The sequence below is a fragment of the Aquarana catesbeiana genome, linkage group LG09 (assembly GCF_042186555.1).
Source record: "Aquarana catesbeiana isolate 2022-GZ linkage group LG09, ASM4218655v1, whole genome shotgun sequence".
NCBI classification, from domain to species: Eukaryota; Metazoa; Chordata; class Amphibia; order Anura; family Ranidae; genus Aquarana; species Aquarana catesbeiana.
This window is the reverse complement of record NC_133332.1, coordinates 121,773,025-121,792,991: the sequence shown is the minus strand read 5'-3', so window position 1 is coordinate 121,792,991 and position 19,967 is coordinate 121,773,025. Positions and strand designations below refer to the sequence as shown.

Here is a 19,967-nt window from a genome sequence, read left to right as displayed (position 1 = left end):
AATTCACCCTAAAACCTGGAAGATGATTGGTTTCAGAGCTGCACCAGATTTTGCACACTTCAATTTTAGTAAATACGCCCCCCCCCCCCCCCATTGCTTCCATTACCAGCATTTGCAATATGTTATTTGATTCACGAGAAAGCGCTTGAGCCTAACTATTTTTCTGCCTGATTGCAATATATAAACCTGTTGCTATTTCTGGGCTGTAGGCTGTAATTTTAATAAAAAATAAATAAAAACGATGTTGCTTGAAAATCAAATAATAAAAACGTAGACACGATACACATTATGTACATACATTTTAATAACTTAAATACTGTACAGATTATTTTTGCATATAAAAATACTAAAACATTTTTCTTTATAAATACATACATATATATTATATATATATATACAGTACACAAGTATTTACATGTTTTATTTTAATATTTAACCACAAAATGTATTTTGCTCCATTTGGTAGGCCCTATTTCACCCAAAAATGATCATGTTGGTTTTGTTAGCTGCTGGATGGCAAGATCATATTTTTTCATAGTTTCATGAATGACTTTCAAGTGAATTCTTTTGTGAAATCTACAGTTTAGTTGCTTGTATCGCATACTTTCTGTTGGATTTTTTATATTATCGATAATGCAATATGAAGAGTGGAAAGGTGCAGGAGGAATGAGATGTCAAGATAAGCACCGTTTAGACCTACAATGGGAGAATCTTTCTACTGGAGTCCCAAGAGCTACACCAAACCAGCTGCTAAACTAAACTGTAAGAGTAGCCAAAGCTATTTATTTTTAGATTTAAAGGGGTTGTAAAGATACATATAATTTTTTTTTTATCATATATATGCTGCAAACATCTGGCATCTATATATTTTTTCCACCAAAATTTGTATTTTCCCCATTTTCTACATACCTATTTTCTGCACTTCCTCCTTTAGAGTCCCTTTGGGTTGTCACAGCTTCCGGGTCTTTGAGCGCGCTCCCTGCTGCTGTGTCATATGTGATTTTGAACTACAATTCCCTACATGCTTAGCGGTATTGCCGCCTTTTTCCCTGTCTGAACGAGAACGAGCCTTGTTCTCGATATCTAGTACAGCCTTCTGTACACAGACACCTCCCAGCAGCCACGCCCATTCCCGCCTCCCCAGCACGCCCATATTCTGCTGAATAACGGTCACTTCTACAAAACACGGGGCGGAGGAAAGGCGGGACTGCGGTGATGAGCTTCTGATTCCCATGCCAATCAAAGGGCATGGGAGGCAGAGCTACAGCGTCTTACACAGCCGCGGGTCCCATGCCTGTGAGCGCAGACAGCATCTCCCCACAGGGTAGTAGTCCCAGTGGTGGGAGTGCGCATGCACGGGACACCCCCTTCACAACGGCTCTGCAGAATGGGGCACCCATCTGGGAGAAAGACAGGAAGTGGGGAAAACAGACTCCCAAAAAAATCATTTCAAAACAAAAACGAAGGAAAAGGTAAGTGAAAACACACTACACTACCTTAAAGGAGCAGGATTAGGAGGAAAAAAGCAGAGGGTTTAGTATCACTTTAAGTTGACCTCAACTCTCTAGAGTCACTATTCCTCCCTGCACCACCCCCCCACCCCCCAGCACACTAGAAACTAGCAATTTTTTTAATGCTTCGTTTACTTTCTTTTTGCTGGCCCCCACTATTTGTCACCATTCTTGCCCAGGCGAGAGTGACATGTCCCCGAACCCTCAACCTCTTGGGATGTGTGACATAGTATCCCAGGAGGTTAAGGGATCGGGGACATGTCATTTTTGCCTATGTAACAATAATTAGTAATTACAAAGGGTAGGGCCCAGCAAAAGAAAGTAAACAAAGCATAAAAAAGGAGGAGTAGGACACAGAACACTGTTATTGTTGGCCAGCTGCCTCCGGCCAAGAAAGACCAGGATGGTGGAGCGGGACCTAGGTTGTGACGCCTCAGTAGCAGAACACAGTGGGACAACACTGGAACTACTAGTACGTGAGAATATGAATCGAGGACAATGCTGCATAAAAGGTAAGAGGAGTTTAAAAACAAAAATTGCAGTTGGTGGTGAAGTTCCTCTTTATGATGGAGTAGGTAATCCTGAAAACCCCTGTTACTTTATTTTTTTTAATTTTTGTTTCATTGGGAAGATTTCACATCCCTTCCTGTCCCAGAGACACAAGGGGAAATCTTTCCAAAGTGAATCGAAGTTTCCTATGAGACAGCCAGGGCAAAGTTAATATAGTCTATCATCTAATATCTAGTAATTGTAGTGCTGTAAATAAATAATAATTCCAGGCTACAAGAGAAGCTCATCTGTAAGTACTAAATCTACCTAGCAAAAAATGCAATTGTGTCTTATTCTATTGTCACTAGCTGGGTTCAAAGACCACCTAACTGCCAACGATAGGGAGCGGGGTGGATTGATGCACTATAGCAATTCCTGGTTGTAAAAAGAAAATACTAAGAAGGTAAGCTTTAGTCGCATGTTTTTTTTCAACAGAGCTGACTTCCTATGGTAAGCCTTTTCTCAGCCTATTGCCAAACAGAAATGGCTGACTTTTTGAAGATTCTCTGTATATAGGTTACTCAGAATGCTATTGTAACTTATAGGAGTATGTTAAGCTTGACATCCTTTTAGAAAAAAAAGTGCTTCTACAAATGTGACAGATAAATCATGTGGCAAGGAAAACGGCTGAGTCAATTCATATCAGTAGCAAGTTTTCATGTTGGGAGGTCTAAGTGTGTGAAAAAAAAAGTGATGATACATTTAAAGACTTATCAAAGGTACTGATATTAAAAGAAATGAGAACATTTTAGAAGTGACTAAGTGATCTGTTAGTTCTAGGAAGAGTGAAATGTACACAGGGCCCTTTGTGGAAGGATGCAGTACCCAAGTATACAACTAACACAGACATCACTTTATTAAGACTGACCTTGCATACACCCATTCTATCACACATATCATAATCTTCATATAGGTTGTGGCACTGAGATTAATTGTGCACCAGCATGTTAGAACCAGTTGGAAATTAAGAAGGTATGGTCTTTCCTGAGGCCATCTTTTGTAACCCTGTATACTAAATACTAAATGAATTCCCCCTAATCATCCTTATATAATTGAAGGTACTAGTTTCTGGCAGTGGATAAGTACCACTTGTGGCAAACATTAACATTTTGTCTTTAAGATTACTCAAGGGACATGATCCAAATAGGGAATTTGGCTCAAATAGTCCTCCTGGTATTTATCTTTAATAGTTAGCTGACATACTTACTACCTTACGTGGGCCTTCCATTTTCTTATTTTCCGATTCATGCCATGCTACATTGCACAATAAGACTCCTTTCACACTGAGGCAGTTTTCAGGAGTTTTAGCACTAGAAAGAGTACCTGTAAAGCGGCTGAAATCTGCCTCCGATTCATTACAATGTGTGCTTTCACACCCGGGCGGTGCGTTCGTTAAAAGTCCTGCAAGCAGCATCTTTGGGGTGGTTTGGGAGTGCTGTATACATCGCTCCCAAAACGTCCCTGCCCATTGCTATGAATGGGCAGCTCTTCTGAAGAACACAGGAGTTTTTAACCCCTTTTTTGGGGTTAAAAGCGTCTGAAAAGCAGCGCGAAAGCCCCGCTTAAACAGTGGTGCTTTACTGCTAATGGCCGGCGCTTTCAGTGTGAAAGCAGCCTAAGGGTTACTTGTCTTTCTCTCTCTGAGAGAGGTTGTGCAATTTTGAAAAACTTTGAATAAGGTGAAATAAAGGAGATGTAAACTTTATAGGAGGAGTCAAATGGCTGAGCTTTAGTTGACAGTTTATGCAATGCATTGCTTCTGGGTGAATTGTACAAGCTTCCTAAGATTACTAAGTAAAATAAGTAAAAAAAAAAAATGCTAGATTAATGAAAAGTTGCTTCATTTGTTACTATAGTATCTTTACAATTAGACAATTTTTCTATACACATTTCCACATTGGGGTTGATTTACTAAAGGCAAATAGCTATTCACTTTGCAAGAGAAGTTGTACTTTGCATGGGAATTAACCCCACAGTTTGTGAACATAACCCAATTATGTGGAAGGGAAAAAAAACATTATTCCTGGAATATGATTAGATGATGTAAGTCAGCAGCACCTCATACACTAAGCTCTGAGGTCTTGCAAAGTGAACACTCTATTTGCCTTTAGTAAATCAACTTAATTATGCCCATCAGGCCATTTACCTAGAAAGAAAGAAAGTGTCTGAAATGCATTTTAATCAAATAACTGCTCGCAAGTTTACAAATGTCTGAAATTAAAAATTTTTATAAAGATTTTGATATGAACCATATATGAACCATTCGAGCTGTGGTATAACCATCATTCATATAAAAAAACATAAATGTGCAAATACAAAATTTAGAGAAAGTGGGGTACACAAATATTTTTGAAGAACAAAATATCCAAAAATTTACATTGATGAGTCACAGATACTATTACGATACTATCTTAATACCATGAATCTCATATGTAAAACACATTATTTCATGTGCAAAGAAATTAAATGCTTTTTAATGTTACATATTTGTGCAGAAAGTCTGGAGTTTAGGTGATACCCTTTATTGGTTAACTTACGTTATTAAAGATGCAAGCTTTCACAACCACTTAGGTCTCTAGAAAAAAATAGTTACCGTATTTATCGGCGTATAACACGCACTTTTTTCCCCTTAAAATCAGGGGAAAATCGCGGGTGCGTGTTAAACGCCGATCCCCTGCGATCCGGAGCTGCCAGATTTTCAAAATCGCCGACCGCAATTTGTAAATGGCGCCGCCGGCGCCGAAATACACAGTGCCGGTCCTCGGCTCTTCTCGGCCACTTTCGTCTTCACTCGAGCGCCACCCGAACCTAGCCGAGTGTACTTGGCTAGGTTTCGATAGCTCCGCTCGGGACTACGAGTGGAGCCGAAAGTAAACGAGAGTCGCCGAGAAGAGCCGGGGACCGGCTCTGTGTATTTCGGCGGCGGTGGCGCACATTTTCAAATCGCGGTCGGCGATTTTGAAAGACAGGATGGCAGGGGTCCGGGATCACAGGATGCAAGGCTGCACTGGGGAAGGCTGCACTGGGGAAGGCTGCACTGGGGAAGGCTGCACTGACAAGGCTGCACTGGGGAAGGCTGCACTGACAAGGCTGCACTGACATGGCTGCACTGGGGAAGGCTGCACTGACATGGCTGCACTGGGGAAGGCTGCACTGACATGGCTGCACTGACAAGGCTGCACTGACATGGCTGCACTGAGAAGGCTGCAATGATGGGCATTTAAATGTAAGTTTTTTTTCCTTCAACTTCCCTCCTAAAAGTTTTTTTTTCCTTAAAATTCCCTCCTAAATTGGGGTGCGTGTTATACGCCAGTGCGTGTTATACGCCGATAAATACGGTATATTTTATTAATGGTTGTATTTCAGTGCTTCTCTACTGGATTGTGTGAAAGACAGAGGAAGGGTTCTGAAAGATTGTCTTTTATTAACTTGTTAGCCAGTAAAGGGTATTACTTAAATCTAAGCTCCAGGCGCAACACTTTCATTTAAATATTTTTCTAAATAGCTGCAAAGGATATAAGTCTACTTTGTATGCATCAAACCCAGATATTACCTTGTAAAAGTAGCTGTGACATTATCAATGTGTTGTACATAGCCCAGTACAGGCTGCCTACAGGTAACTACATGGAGGAGCATAAGAAAAACCAATCACCCTACTCAAGGAGACAAGTAGAAAAAGAAGCAGTGACTGGTCTTTATTACAGAGTTCCTGCACAGAGGCAAAGGGGTTGATTTAATAAAGATTAATAGGCAGTTCACTTCAGAAGGGACATTGCTTTTTGCAAGGGAATTTACCATTAGCTTAGTGAAAGTGATGAAGCTCTAACTTTCATCATCCGATCATGTACAAGCAAACAAATATGTTTTTTTGCTTGCTCATGATTGGGTATTCTTTGCAAAGTGAATTTTCACTACATTCACTAATCTATGTGAACATTCCCCTGTAAAGGGAACAGCCTATGCGCCTTTAGTAAATCAACACAAATATTTTATTGCTGGAATACTGTGTAGATCTGGTAGATATACGCAAATGAGACCAAGATTCAAAGAATACAAATATTGTATTAAATTCCAAACTTTTCACATTAATCAATGGCTAAAACAGTACAAGACTCTACTACTGCTATGATGGAAGATGAATTAGTATTAGGAATATTTCTTGCACTGAACAAGGGAGATAATTGTGTAAAAGTTACTGTATAATGTGAAGGTTTTGGAACTCAGATTACGACTGGCACATTTACTTCTGTTTGCCACTAAAAACACAATGCAATATGATGTAATCTTAAAAGCCAATAAGATGATGGTTTTCTTTCCATATCTGCAAATGGTCAGATTGATTGATACAAGTTTACTGTCAATAAAAAATACATTTAATGTAACACATTTACTCATTCAAATTGGGAACAAATCTATTGCTTATTTGGGAATAAACAGAATGCATGCATGGCATCAAGTGCCAGCTTCTAAAGAACACTTCTATTCATTGCAGTGAAATGAATCACTTGAAGAAACTGTACGTTTTTATTAAAGTAGAACTAAAGTTACAAGTTAGAAAATTAGAAAGCACAGAGAAAGTGCCTCTAAGTGCAATATGCCAGCAATTTATTTTTGCACACAATGTTAAAAACATTTACAGAAAGGTGATCAAAATAGGTTTATCAAATCCGTGGAACCCTGGCGGGGCTCCTACTGCTATCATTCGACATTCCATTGCCGTCCAGTAGCTCAAGGGTGGATGGATTAGCCATGTAAGGTGGCCGCCGCTCTTCCAGGACCGCAGTGGAACGCATGCCGTGTGTGTGGACTGCTCGGAATGGAAGTTATATCAGGAAGGGGGCATTGACACTAATCCATCCACCCTTGAGCTGCTGGGCGGCACTGGGGTGTGGAATGATAGCAGCAGGAGCCCCACCAGGAATACACTGATTTGATGAGCCTATTTGAATTACCTTCCTGTAAATGTTTTTAACATTGTGTGCAAAATTAAATTGCTGGCATATTGCACTTATAGGCGCCTTCTCTGTTCTTTCTTGTTCTACCAGAGTTGCTTCTACTCTCTGGCACTTCTAGCTGGATTGTACGTGTTACCTCCATACACACTGCAAAGACCCAGATGCAGAAGCGACCTATCTTTCCTTTACTGACAAATTTAAAAATTGCAAACAGGCAGGGTATTTATTGCAGAAGAGACACACAATGTCTCTTCTGCAATAAATTAAAAAATTACAAACAGGCAGGGTATTTATTGCAGAAGAGACACGCAATGTTTCTTCCGCAATAAAATACACTTACATTCCTGTTCACAATCCCCTTGTGAATGCACAATGAGCTGCACATGCACAGCTCAGTTTACATTCTGGCACACTGCCTGTGTGCTGGGATGACTACTCTGCTCCACATGTGAAGGAGTGACGTCATCTCATACTGGCCAATCAACACAGCTGAAGACACGAACCCAGAAAAATCTGGGGAGAAGATGCCGTCACAGGACTTCGTAGGCCTCAGACCATTGGAACAGAGGTAAGTTCTTTTGCCTTTAGTTCCACTCTAAGCAGCTATGCTGTAATATCAACACTGATGGAACATGGAACATTTGAGGAGTTTCTCTCACATTGCAATCAGCTGCACTGTTGACTTTCCTTGCCTGAAATACTTTAGCAGAGCTAGTAGAAGTTAATCACAATTAACTGGACTTGTTCTGTAATGTTGAAGATGTTTTGCCACTTATTTAAGTAGTTCCCTCAACTTAGATGAGAGTCACATAACTTAAACTGAGGAAACTACTTGGTTGAAAGGTGAACTGTCTTCAACATTACAGAACAAGCTCAACTGAATGTTACTAACTACTACTTAGCTATACCATGACCTGGATTTGTGAGAACCTTTACAAAAAAAATCAAATAGAGATATGTTTAGAAAAATCTAAACAACCCCAGAGGGTTGAACAAATAAAAATGACTTGATTCTCCCATCCACACACTTGATGCAGATAAAGGAAGCCTCCCCTCCAAGCCTTTGGGGCTGAATACTAAAGCTGCTGCACTCAAAATCAGGTGCAGCTGTGCATGGTAGCCAATCGGCTTCTAACCTCAACTTGTTCAATTAAGCTTTGGCAACAAAACCTTGAAGCTGATTGGTTTCTATGCCAAGTTGCACCAGATTTTGCATTCTCCTGCTTTAGTAAATAACCCCCTTTGTATTCTGTCAGCGTGGAGACTTCCCCGATGTCAGAATACACTGATCAGCCTGCCGTTTATAGCTGGTGGCACTGATCAAGCTGGAAAAATCCAACAGGCTGGTTGTACAGAAATCGATTGGTAGAATTTTGATGCAAGTATCATAATAACTAATTAACACTGAAAAGCTTATCTTTCCAACAATTCTGAATCTGTACTAAGCTATTTAGAACTCTAGTTTGGATAATAATTGGAACATACATTTACATTGCAGAGAAATTTAAAAAATATCTTGCTTTCATAACAAACTGACCAAACCTTACTGCATATGTTTAAATTGCTTTTTTTGTTTTACTCATTCAGATTTTGTGGATTGATTCATAGCAAATGGAGCTATTAGATCTCTACAGTAATTGCATTTGTTCTGTGTACCAACTAATTCATCCCTGGTAGCACATTTAAAAATAGCAATGGATGTGTTTGCATCATAAAATATATTTACATTGCTGCTAGCTGTGGTCTATAGATCAAGATGTGTCTCCCACCTTAAACGTACCGAAGTACGTATATTCAGGACTGTAGTTGACACAGGCTGGATCTGTAACCTTGACAAATAACAGGTCATTTTCTTTAAAAGTAAACACAGCCCCGATTTGGGTTGAGTGCAGTGCACAGTTTTCCGTTGGTGAGACAACTGTGTTCGCTCCTTTTAGTAAAATTTTTTCAGGTTCACTTGATCGCTTCAGATGGATGGACTGTACAAATGGTGCTATCTGAGGTTTTGCTACATTAGCACAATAACTGACTTGAGAGTAAATATAATAAACTCCAGGTGTTTCAATTTTAAGTTTGTTGTTTGTGGAAGTAATTTCATTTTGCATTGAAAAGTAACTTCTTTTGCGCCACCAAAGACCTGGGGAGACAAAGAGCAACATGTTAACACCAGTATTTGTTGTCTTTAACCACAGTGAGATGTGACCCCCACAAAAGGAATACAATCTCACATAACATTTGCCAGCTAAATATAATCTGAGCTGAGCATTTGCTTTCTTTCTCATTACCATCTAAGGCTAACCTGCTAGTGGATTGAGTTTAGGAAACCAAGAACTTTTATTTTTCCTTCATGTGCATAACGTATAAGTCTTTCAAAATGGATAACGCACTTTCAGATTGCCACTGGTGCTTTGAAGCACAAGCCCAGTGCTGATTTCCTTGTTAAACTCTGGTGAAAACATCTCCATTCTGAGTTCTAAAGCTCACCTATACAACAACATCCATAACTATAGCTATGGGCCCTCCCGCACTTCGAGTATCATGAACGTGTTTTCCCGCTCAAATTTTTTTGTGTGCCTTTTGCATGGTTTTCTGCAAGTCATGCATAAAGCATCCCAATCACTTAAATGGACTGCACTCTGCAACAAATGCACCAAAGAAGCTCATGTATCAAATTTAAAAAAAAGACGGGTGCATTTTGGCGACATGTGTTTTGCGATCTCCATATGTTTTTGTCACTCAACAATCATGGCAAAATCACACTGTATTTGGGGTTCCATTCAAAATTATGGCACCCAAACCTGCATTGTGCATTTTGCGGTGATTTAAGCACGATCTGGAATCATTTTCAGAATTCCACAATTTTGCCCACAATTCCAGATACGCTAAGTGTGAATGGGGCCCTCATTGCTGTACCCAAGTTAAAATTGCCCAAGTAATGGCTCATATCTCATCAAGATCAAATGGATGCCCAGATTTCTGACTTTCCAGAAACTATTCCTAGCTCCTACATGGTCTTCAGATTGTCCAGTTGCAATGCAGTAGGACTCTGTGGCTTGAATCTGCTTCATTACCCACAATTATTGAGCAACATATAGGCACCCATGCCCCTTTTAAATTCTTTTGCGACAGTGAATAGAGGACTTTTTTACTTCAACCGGATCTCAGCAACCTGGGATGAGATACAAAGTTGACACAGGGGTTAGGAACCAGCTCCACCTCTTTGAGCAGCAGACGTTTTCGTTATGGCTTATGATATGTCATCTTTGTCCACATGCGAATTTGCCACTTAAAATTGCTTGATTGCTCTGCCTGAGCAATGACACCTCCCTTCACTGGTAGAATAACTATTCAATAATAATGGAAATAGACAGCAACCAAATACAATGGTGCTAGGACTGGGCATTGGCAACCCACTGGGTACCAGTGAGGGGGGCCTTTTAAAAATGGCTCTGTTAGTAGATAAAACCTCCATAAGACCTGGACATAGGGCTCCAGCCTTTAGACGTTATCACTGAAGTCAAACTAACATGAAGATAGTTGGGAACTGGATACTGCATTATCAATAAACCGCCCATTGATTAGAAATGAGAAAGAAGATTTGTGTGGAGTTACCTTTTAATTTATGACTCGGTATATTTTATTGGTCAGTGTGCTTTGTTGTTTGAATTTTGAAGTCCTTGGCTCTCACGGACATATGATTAACAAGCCAGCTGCAGTGTTGCGACACGTACATCATTCCCAAGCAACAAACTTATAGAATAGGGTGGAATAAATGATCATGTGATCAAGAAGTGATATGTGACCACAGCATTCATATTTGCATCTGAGTCATGATGAGACACAGTGACCTACTTACAAATCTTTCCAATTGTCATTTTAATTTGCTTTTTTCTTTCTGTATTAATTTTAACTGCTAGTTTTTTAACTATGAAAACATTTTGTTTAGAATATTTTTCTTTCCTTCCTTTTTGAACTTGCCTGGCCCACCTCCTGTTTTGTACCTATCATCTAACTAAACTTTTCCATTCTTTTCACCTCCACATGAAGGTTTACTTAAAACGCCCCCTTTCTCAACCATCTATATTTATTTTATTTATTTATTTATTTATTTTTTTAACAGAGGATATAAAGATTTCAAAAACAAAATTGTTAAAGAAAATCAAAGTTTTTCCTGAATCTACATTGAGCCGCACCCATGCAGCTTAGGGTGAAATCTATGTATGCTTTGGTACCAGAATGAATTACCACCTGTGCCAGTGCACAACAGCCCTGTCATACTGGCCCTGCCAATGAAGTTGGCCTAGGACTGCAAACATGGAAAAAGATCGATGAAGAAGTGGCAAGCAAAGCAGACTCAAGTTCTGCTTTAATTGTACTTGTCTTATACAGTTTGTGGCGATTTTTTATCACAACAATATTTATGATAAAAAATATACTAGAGCTGTCATTTACACTCACAAACACAACATATCCTAAAATTCCTACTAAATACGAAAGATGAAACTGTGCTGAGTTAATAAATACTTTCACTTTGAAAGTCATGTCTTTTTTTAAAAGTGATTTATAGTACAAAGTTTTGCTACTACTTTACCTATTTAGCATTTTGGATCTTAAACCTTTTTTGTGTGCATGTAAAGTAACAGGTGGCCTATGCACATTTTATGTGCATCTTATGTACCCTAGTTCAGGATATGTGCATATTATGTGTGTGCAAGTGTACTGCATGTGTATTTGTTTTTTAATGTATATATTGTTTTGTTGAGAATAGACCCATGTGTGCTGCAAATTAGGAACGCTAAGTCCTCAGTCTACATATGTCTGGGAAACCAGCACAGCACAATACATGAATAGTTCAAACCTGTGCATTGATGTGCACTAAAATGTATATGTGCTGTGGTGTGCATTGTATGATTACTGGGGTGCCATGCAAAATGGGTGGAACTGCAACGTGACACGCAGAGAGCCATGCAATTTTTTTTGTGTAATCTCAACAAAGTAGTGGGAATCTGGCCTGAAAGCGCTGTTGAAAACTTCTGATACACCAACACTTGTCATGTGCCACCAGCTGTTCTCAATGGTTTCTCTTTTCAATCTTCATGTCACTACTGTGACATGAAGATCAGTGGGAATAATAATTGAAAGCAGCAGGGGACACAGGTCAGTTCACAGGTCACAGGAGAGTGATTACTACCTTATTTAGCAGGAACATCTTTCTAAATAAGTTTTAATTACTGTCAGAGTCACTTTAAACAAAAGTACACCTGTATGCCTAATTTACATAGAACTTTGGTGTTTTATTAAAAGACTACATATGACAGAAATACTCAGTCTGGTCATTCTATTATATTGTTAAATACTAACTACATGTGTAAAAATTACAATAGTTTGATAAAAAGCCTCAACAAAATGATTGTATCATCCGTCGATAAACAAATAATTATTTAATCAAAAATGAAAATTTTGTTAAAATCTATAAAACTGTTCTATCGTTTGACAAATGATCTGCCTAAACTAAAATATCAACAGGGATAAATCTATGATCAATCAGTTGTTTATTATCATGTGTAGAGCTATCATTTTAAATATTTTTTTAATTTGTTGCCAATCTGTTAATCTACAGATTTATATTTCTTTATTGCCTATATCTAACAGAATCATATGAGGTATTCACCACATACAAAATTGACTTCCTGTTCTAAACATATCTATACACAGCAGAAAAGAAGACATCTATAAGAACTTTTCAGAATATGTGTGTTTTTCAGATGACTTATGTCAAAAGATATTTGTGAAATAGTTGAAGGGGTTGTTATGAGACATACACTTAAAATCACTTTTATCGAAAAACCTTCTCTCATAACCTTCTCTCAGAACAGTACCAGTGAACTTCAGATCCCTAATAAGTATCAAGAAATGAATCATTTTTGCATGTACGATTTGCACCTCTTCCTATTAAACTCCTTCCCCATTATGACTAGAGCCTCATTGCTAGCTTGGAGATCAATGATTGCCTCCACCTCGTGCCAAAAAGGGGGCCAGCTTATTCTTATGGATCCACTTAATATTCTGTCACCACATCTTAACCTGATCACCTGGTCCCACTATGATCTTAAATGGGTAGACCATCTCTACACAGGCGATAAACTTAAAAGCATGGAAGCTATGCAGATTGAGTACAGGCTCACCATAGCTGATCGATTTAAATTGTTTAGTGTGAGACTCCTTTTGATTAACTTCCCTCCACCCAGAATATGTCTCCATCCTAAAGTCTAATGGCGCGTACACACGGTCGGACTTTTCGTCTACAAAAGTCCGACTGACAAAATATGACTGACAATCGTGTGTGGGCTTCCCCGGACTTTCAGCAGACTTTTCCAGCCGCAAATCTGACGGACTTTAGATTTGAAACATGCTTCAAATCTTTACGTCGTAACTACGCCGGACCCAGAAATCCGCTCGTCTGTGTGCTAGTCCGACAGACAAAAACCCACGCTAAGGCAGCTATTGGCTACTGGCTATCAACTTCCTTATTTTAGTCCGGTGTACGTCATCACGTACGAATCCGTCTGACTTTTGTGTGATCGTATGTAGGCAAGTCCGTTCATTAGAAAGTCTGCCGCAAGTCCGCCGAAAGTCCGTCGGACAAGCTGTCGGACTTTTGTAGCCAAAAAGTCTGACCGTGTGTACGCGGCATTACCGTTCTACCACCTAAATCACCAAAAAGTCAGACATCTTGCTTCATTATAATTTACTACAGGGAAAATTAACCTTCATGAATACTCCCCCCATTCTTGCCTGGGAGAGAGACCTCCAACAGTCCTCTGCAGGCCCCCAATGCCTTTTTGCCCTTCATTACTCATATGCCATTTTCCATTGTGTCAATCATTGGGAACTTGCACAAAACATTGTCACCAGATGGTATCTCACGCCCTTTCAGATGGCCCAATTTTCTTCCAACTTTTCTTCTTCTTCTTTATGTTGGAGAAGTTGTGACCATATGGGCCATACCATAGTCTTGGTCTTGTAATAGTGTATGCAGCTCTTGGCGGAGTGTGTTTCAGCTCCACTCCAGTGTCTTGGGACTCATTATGAACCCAGACCCAGTGTTAGCAATCCTGAACCAAGGGATAGATAATTTCCCTGCGGCCCTTAGAAAGATAATATCTTTCATATTATTAACTGCTAAGCTTACCATCACTAGACACTGGAAGAAGTTGCTGGTGCCCAACCAGTCTGAAGTCATAGCCACTATCCAGACTCACTAGTCCTATGAAAGAATACTGGTGCTAAAAGCAAACTCACTGTCTTCGTTTGAAAAAGCATGGCAACCATGGCTTACTTGGTATAACACATAACCTGTTAAAATATTTAACCCTTTACATTACGGTATGCAACATACTTGTTTTTGTAGTCTTTGCATTATTTCCTGTGTTATGACAAATTTACCTAAAGCTTGATCTCTGTTTCACAACTATGTTGCCCTGCTTGGCTACATCTTTCTGTTTATATTTTCTTTTCTTTCACTTCTTATGTTTATTTTACATAATTTCAATAAAAAAATAGATTGAAATAAAAAAAGAATAATTTGTTCACAGTTATCACTCTTGCAGTATATTGAAATCACCATGTTGCAAATGAGGAAAGGGTTGTTGAGAAGTTAACCTAATGCTACTAAATGATTGTAATTAGCAGCATAGCTAATGACACCTCCCCTTCCACTTTGTTGCCACCATCTGCAATGCTTACTTTTATCTCAAAGCTTGATCAGCAAAGTTGCTGCTAATATACAGTAATTTAGAGTATTGTAATGGGGAGCAATTGTTTGTTATGCCTTGTACACACGATGAGATTATCGGACAAATGATTGTCCGTTTCTATTTGCATGCTAATCTCATATCAAAAATGAAGAGTTTACTAAAGTTATGAAAATTCTCGTATGACAGATTAAAAATTTAGAAGTGATGTGATGTGTTGTAGTGTATTTGTATTGTATTTTTTAGCGGCAACTGTACTAATTAAACGAAAATCATATAATCTGGTATTGTACGAGAAAAATTTTCGTGCTTGTTCGATCAGATAATATCAGATGAACTGTCATGATCGGCTCTTGGAAGCCCTGTACTAGTGATCAGATTATTGTAAATCTCTTCTAAAGCGGTATTTTTCGTACGATTTTTTGATCGTGTGTATGGGCCTTTAGAAACACCAAGAGATCGACATTAATAGAACCACATACACGTTTGTCTTATCTACTGAACCCCAATAAAGCTTTTGGAAGATTCATCAAAGTTTGAATTTTTTCTGTTCATACTAATCTTTTATGCTGTCTAGATGGACACACATTAATGCCCCACTGCATCTACAATCTACCTTGAATGCTGGGGGCATCATTAGGTCCAATTCCTGTCATCCTGAAAAGTCTATACACCTGACAGCTCTCATAGTCCAGAGAAGAGCCACACAGAGAAGTTTCTTTGTGTTGGCACAGAGCGTGGTGACCCTTCCCATGTGTTCCTTGTACTTGGACACTGTGACATCAGACCATGTAACAAGGGTTCCACTGATATCCAGAAGAATTTCAGGAGCTTAAGCTAATAGCATTAAAAATTAAATCATTTTAGGGAATACTTGGCTGCATTAAGCGGTGTGCTGATATCTGCCTAGATTTCAGCTTTCATTTTTTTTTTCCATCTGAGTGGTCATCTAAATCCAAAAAGACCTTAAAACAAGCTTAATAATTAAAGCTTGACAAAGAAATCTTTCTTTTTATCAGCCTCTTGCTCTGGTATTACATTTTGGTTTGATGAAACAAAAGAGAAACTGACTAAACCACAATGGTATTGCTTTGAAGTATGCGTACGAGAAGACCACCCACTGATGTATTATGAAAAATGTAGATTTTATAAAAGAAAAACCTAACCTTTGATTTTGAGGTGTGGGTTGACCATGGTGTGGTAAATAATATACAATAGCTAAAACTTTCATATTTTAAACCAAGAAAGTAGTTTTTTTGTGTAGCTTATGTGTATGCAAATGTATGTTTAATTATCTACATAACAAGCCTCACCCACTGAAAATTAGGTTTAAAAAAATCTGTAACAAATCCAATCCCACCTGGCAATTGTTTAGTACATGTCCTCCCCATACTTTAAAGATTTTCGAATGAATGTCTGGGTTTCCACTCAAAATCCAAATATATATATATATATATATATATATAAAACTGGTTTCTAATTATTTTAGCCCTAAATTGTTCGTGAAGGTACTAATGTAGCTGTGAAAGTGATATTAGATTGTAATCTCCTCTATGGCACTGATTGATGGAGGTGGTTCAATGTCCTCTGCAAAATGCTACATAGTACTGTAATGTAATAAAATACAGGAGCTGATAAAAGGAAATCATAGTGTAGGTTAGACATTATATTTTCTTCTTTTAGACAAATTTGTATGAGCACAAATATGATCATAAAAGCACGTCAAAGTAATTAAATAAATAAGTGCTGCTAAGTGCAGCAATCTATGGCAACCGATAATGTGTACTGTAGTGATATTTCTTAAATGAGAAGTACGATCAAAGCGCTCCAGTTCATTCTACACTCCTGTGACCCGTTTTCAGCAGACAACAAGCTGAAACCCCCTGTTGGCTGACGTCACTTAGCCGTCCGGCTCAGCCTCTCAGCAAGCCGTTGAGAGGCTGAGCCGGCCGCTCCCACCCCCTGCACAGCCCAGTGCTCCAGTGAGCGTGGGGGGGGGGGGGCAGAATAGAGGGCTGTGATATTCAAACGTTCAATGGTGTTCGATTGCGCGTTTCTCAGTGTTAGAGGTTCTGGGGGACTGATGCTGCATCCACCTGGGTAAGTATGAATTAAAAAAAAAACTAACACAGATTTTAAGAAATATTTTCTAATTTGTTGAGTTACTGCAGTTTTAATATGCTTTGCAGTGCCTTATTAAATAAACTCGCAAGCCATGTTTAGGCAAATCCCCTAAGCTGGAATACAAATCAAACATCATAAATCTACACCATACATAAATCTGGACCACTCATCACCCACCCCTGTAAATTTCCAGAACATCTGCTATACTGGCAATAAATGGAAGAGGTTTAAATAGGTAATGGGTGTTTGTCTTTCAAAATTTCAGCTGCTCATGGGGTGCAGTTGCTAGGAAATTCAAGTTTTCCTGATATCGCCAACAAGATAATCATAGCATCACCATTAGACCCACACTGGGCTGTTGACTTCCAATTAGGAGGATGTTCAAAGTGTGATATCTTACTGACATTTTGCCCTGTTATTGACTTTATTACATCCCTATTTTTTTATATTTCATTTATCTTTTTAAACATAAAAAGTTAAAATAATTCAGCATAATATCACATTCTGGTCTCATTAAATCCACCTTTATACTTATACTTTATACATTTGCACAGAGCAGCCCCGACTCTCTTCTTTTTGGGTCTCACGCTGGCAGTCTGGGCTCCTTCCTCCTGCCGAGTGCCCTCAATAGCAAGCCTCTGTGATTGTCAGCAGCAGGAGCCAATGGCTCCTGCTGCTGTGTGAGCCAATGAGGAAAGAGAGACCCCAGAGAGCCGTTGCTCTCATGCACATCGCTGGATCAAGATGGTGCTCAGGTAAGTATAAGGCAGGGCTGGGGAGGTGCGCTGCACCCAGAAGGTTTTTTACCCTAATGCATAAAATGTATTTGGTTAAAAAAAAACCTGAAGCCTTTAGAAACACTTTAATACATACAACCTAAACACATTCCATCACAATAATTAAATATTTGCTAAATATAATGTTTATCTAGAAATTTATACCATTGGTTTTATATTTCAGCCTGTAGTGAGTTGCTGTTTATCACCACATTCTCTTCCTCCCTGCATAACCAGCAGTAAGGTAAGAGGTAAGTACTTTTGTTTTAGAGGTAAATAAGCATGCTTTTAAGCTCCACATAAATTGTAATCACACTGCATAGTCATAGTCTACCATATCATGCTAGATGATAATTAACAATATAGCACACAAGCTTTTTTAAAGCTTTTTGAAATGGTTCATTAATTACAAATACATTAATTGTCCCTGATATACTTTTCAGATGCTGAGTGGATAATGGATGCTAGCGGCTAAAATGGATCTCTTGCTCAAACTTTTTTTTTTACGTTTTGGTTGGGAAAAGTTAAAACTCTTGTCAGTGCCCTGGTTACCATTGTTACTGAGACAGACAGTGATGGGAAATCCAACACAGTTGTCACTAAAAAGAATTCAGGGAATATCTTTAGTAACAACTGTCTACATGGGGGTTTACTCTTACTTTAGAAAAGTTTTCTCACACTTTTTCATTTTCCAAAACTTTAAAAATATTCTGAGTAGAGATACACTTTAAAAGAGGCTTTTTCTTCTCTGTGTACTGCCCCCTCCCCACAGGAACCATGCATTGCAGACAGTCCATTTTCCATATATAAAGTTCCAGACATTTAAAAGAAAAAGGCAATCAGCTATAAACAAATATTTGAACTAAGAAACATCGTATCTGTTTACCTTCATTGCTGCTGTTGTTTTTGTCTCCCACTACATGTATAGCGGCCACTGGTACTGCAATAAATTATTTTCAGACATTTAACATTTAACTGCACACAGATATTTCAAGTGATATGAAAAGTTAATATATAAAATATATTCTAATATCAATCACATTAGCAAGTCAGGACAGAGTTTTGGGCTAGGAACCTATTTCTGTTTTAATTTTGCATTATTACCTTATTTGGCAATAATTATGAACAAAAAAAAATGTAATACTTTAGATCCATCCAACTGGAGATGTCCAGGCTCTACCAGCTTTCGATGACAGGCCTATTTCTCAGCAATTACACATCACAAGAATTTTGAAATTGCTTTAGTATATTAACTTTTTTTTAAAATTTTCTGTTTATTGAATATTTTACAAACAATGTACTGTATATGCACATTTAGTTAAAGCAGATACAGATGTATATTTAAAGGATACATTCACTTTCGTATTTAAAGTGGTAGTAAAAAAGAAAAAAACATTTTCTCACTGCAAATTAATGTCAGAACGTGCTAGTATGCATCGCATACTAAGACATGAAACCTGTACAGTCGTGTTATTCATTCATAGCAATCTCTGAATGAGAAAACTAAGTCCAGTCTGCCACCATGGCAGACAGCTTGTAGTTCTCAATAAACTGTAATGCCGCGTACACATGATCGCACATTGTGTTTTTTTTTTTCAACGGATGTTGGCTCAAACTTGTCTGGCATAAACGCGGTCACACAAATCTTGTCAGAAATTCCAATCGGCAAGAACGCAGTGACATACAACACGTACGACGAGCCGAGAAAAATTAAGTTCAATAGCCAGTGCGGCTCTTCTGCTTGATTCCGAGCATGCGTGGAACTTTGTGAGTCGGAATTGTGTACACACGATCGGAATTTACGACAACGGATTTTGTTGTTGGAAAATTTGAGATCCAGATCTCAAATTTTGTTTGTCGGAAATTCCAATGGAAAATGTCTGATGGAGCCTACACATGGTTGGAATTTCTGACAACAAGCTCCCATCAAACATTTCCCGTCAGAAAATCTGACCGTGTAAACGTGGCATAAGGGTGCTGATTAGTAGTTCATGCATAGTGTTTTATAATAATACCATCTAACAGTGAATCTTGAACTAAAAATTGTCAACAGTTTAGGATGCCACTATTCAATGATATTGCCCTTTATCCTTAGTCAGTGACTTGTGCCTCATTTTCATTTAGCACCACTAATGCCAGATATCCAGGAGGCACCAAGCTTTGACATACCTAAGTGATGTTGCAATTTAACTTTTCATAAACATAAAGGCAATAAGCGGTTTACTTATATAACTTTTTGTGACACACATGCACTCTTTTCAAACTTATGTGATAAGTCATGGCAACAAGAGTCCATCT

The 19,967-nt window shown here is 38.6% G+C and overlaps 1 protein-coding gene across 1 annotated transcript in view; it reads right to left on the bottom strand.

The window, feature by feature from the left end:
• Window positions 1–6,730: 6,730 nt before the first annotated feature.
• CD40LG (CD40 ligand) overlaps window positions 6,731–19,967 on the bottom strand; it is a 49,475-nt gene continuing 36,238 nt past the window's right edge. The window contains exons 5-6 of the mRNA XM_073599227.1: window positions 18,556–18,609; window positions 6,731–9,152 (exon numbers count right to left, since the gene is read on the bottom strand). Coding sequence (XP_073455328.1) covers window positions 8,767–9,152; window positions 18,556–18,609 — 440 coding nt within the window. The 3' untranslated portion in view covers window positions 6,731–8,766. The remainder of the gene's footprint in view (window positions 9,153–18,555; window positions 18,610–19,967) is intronic.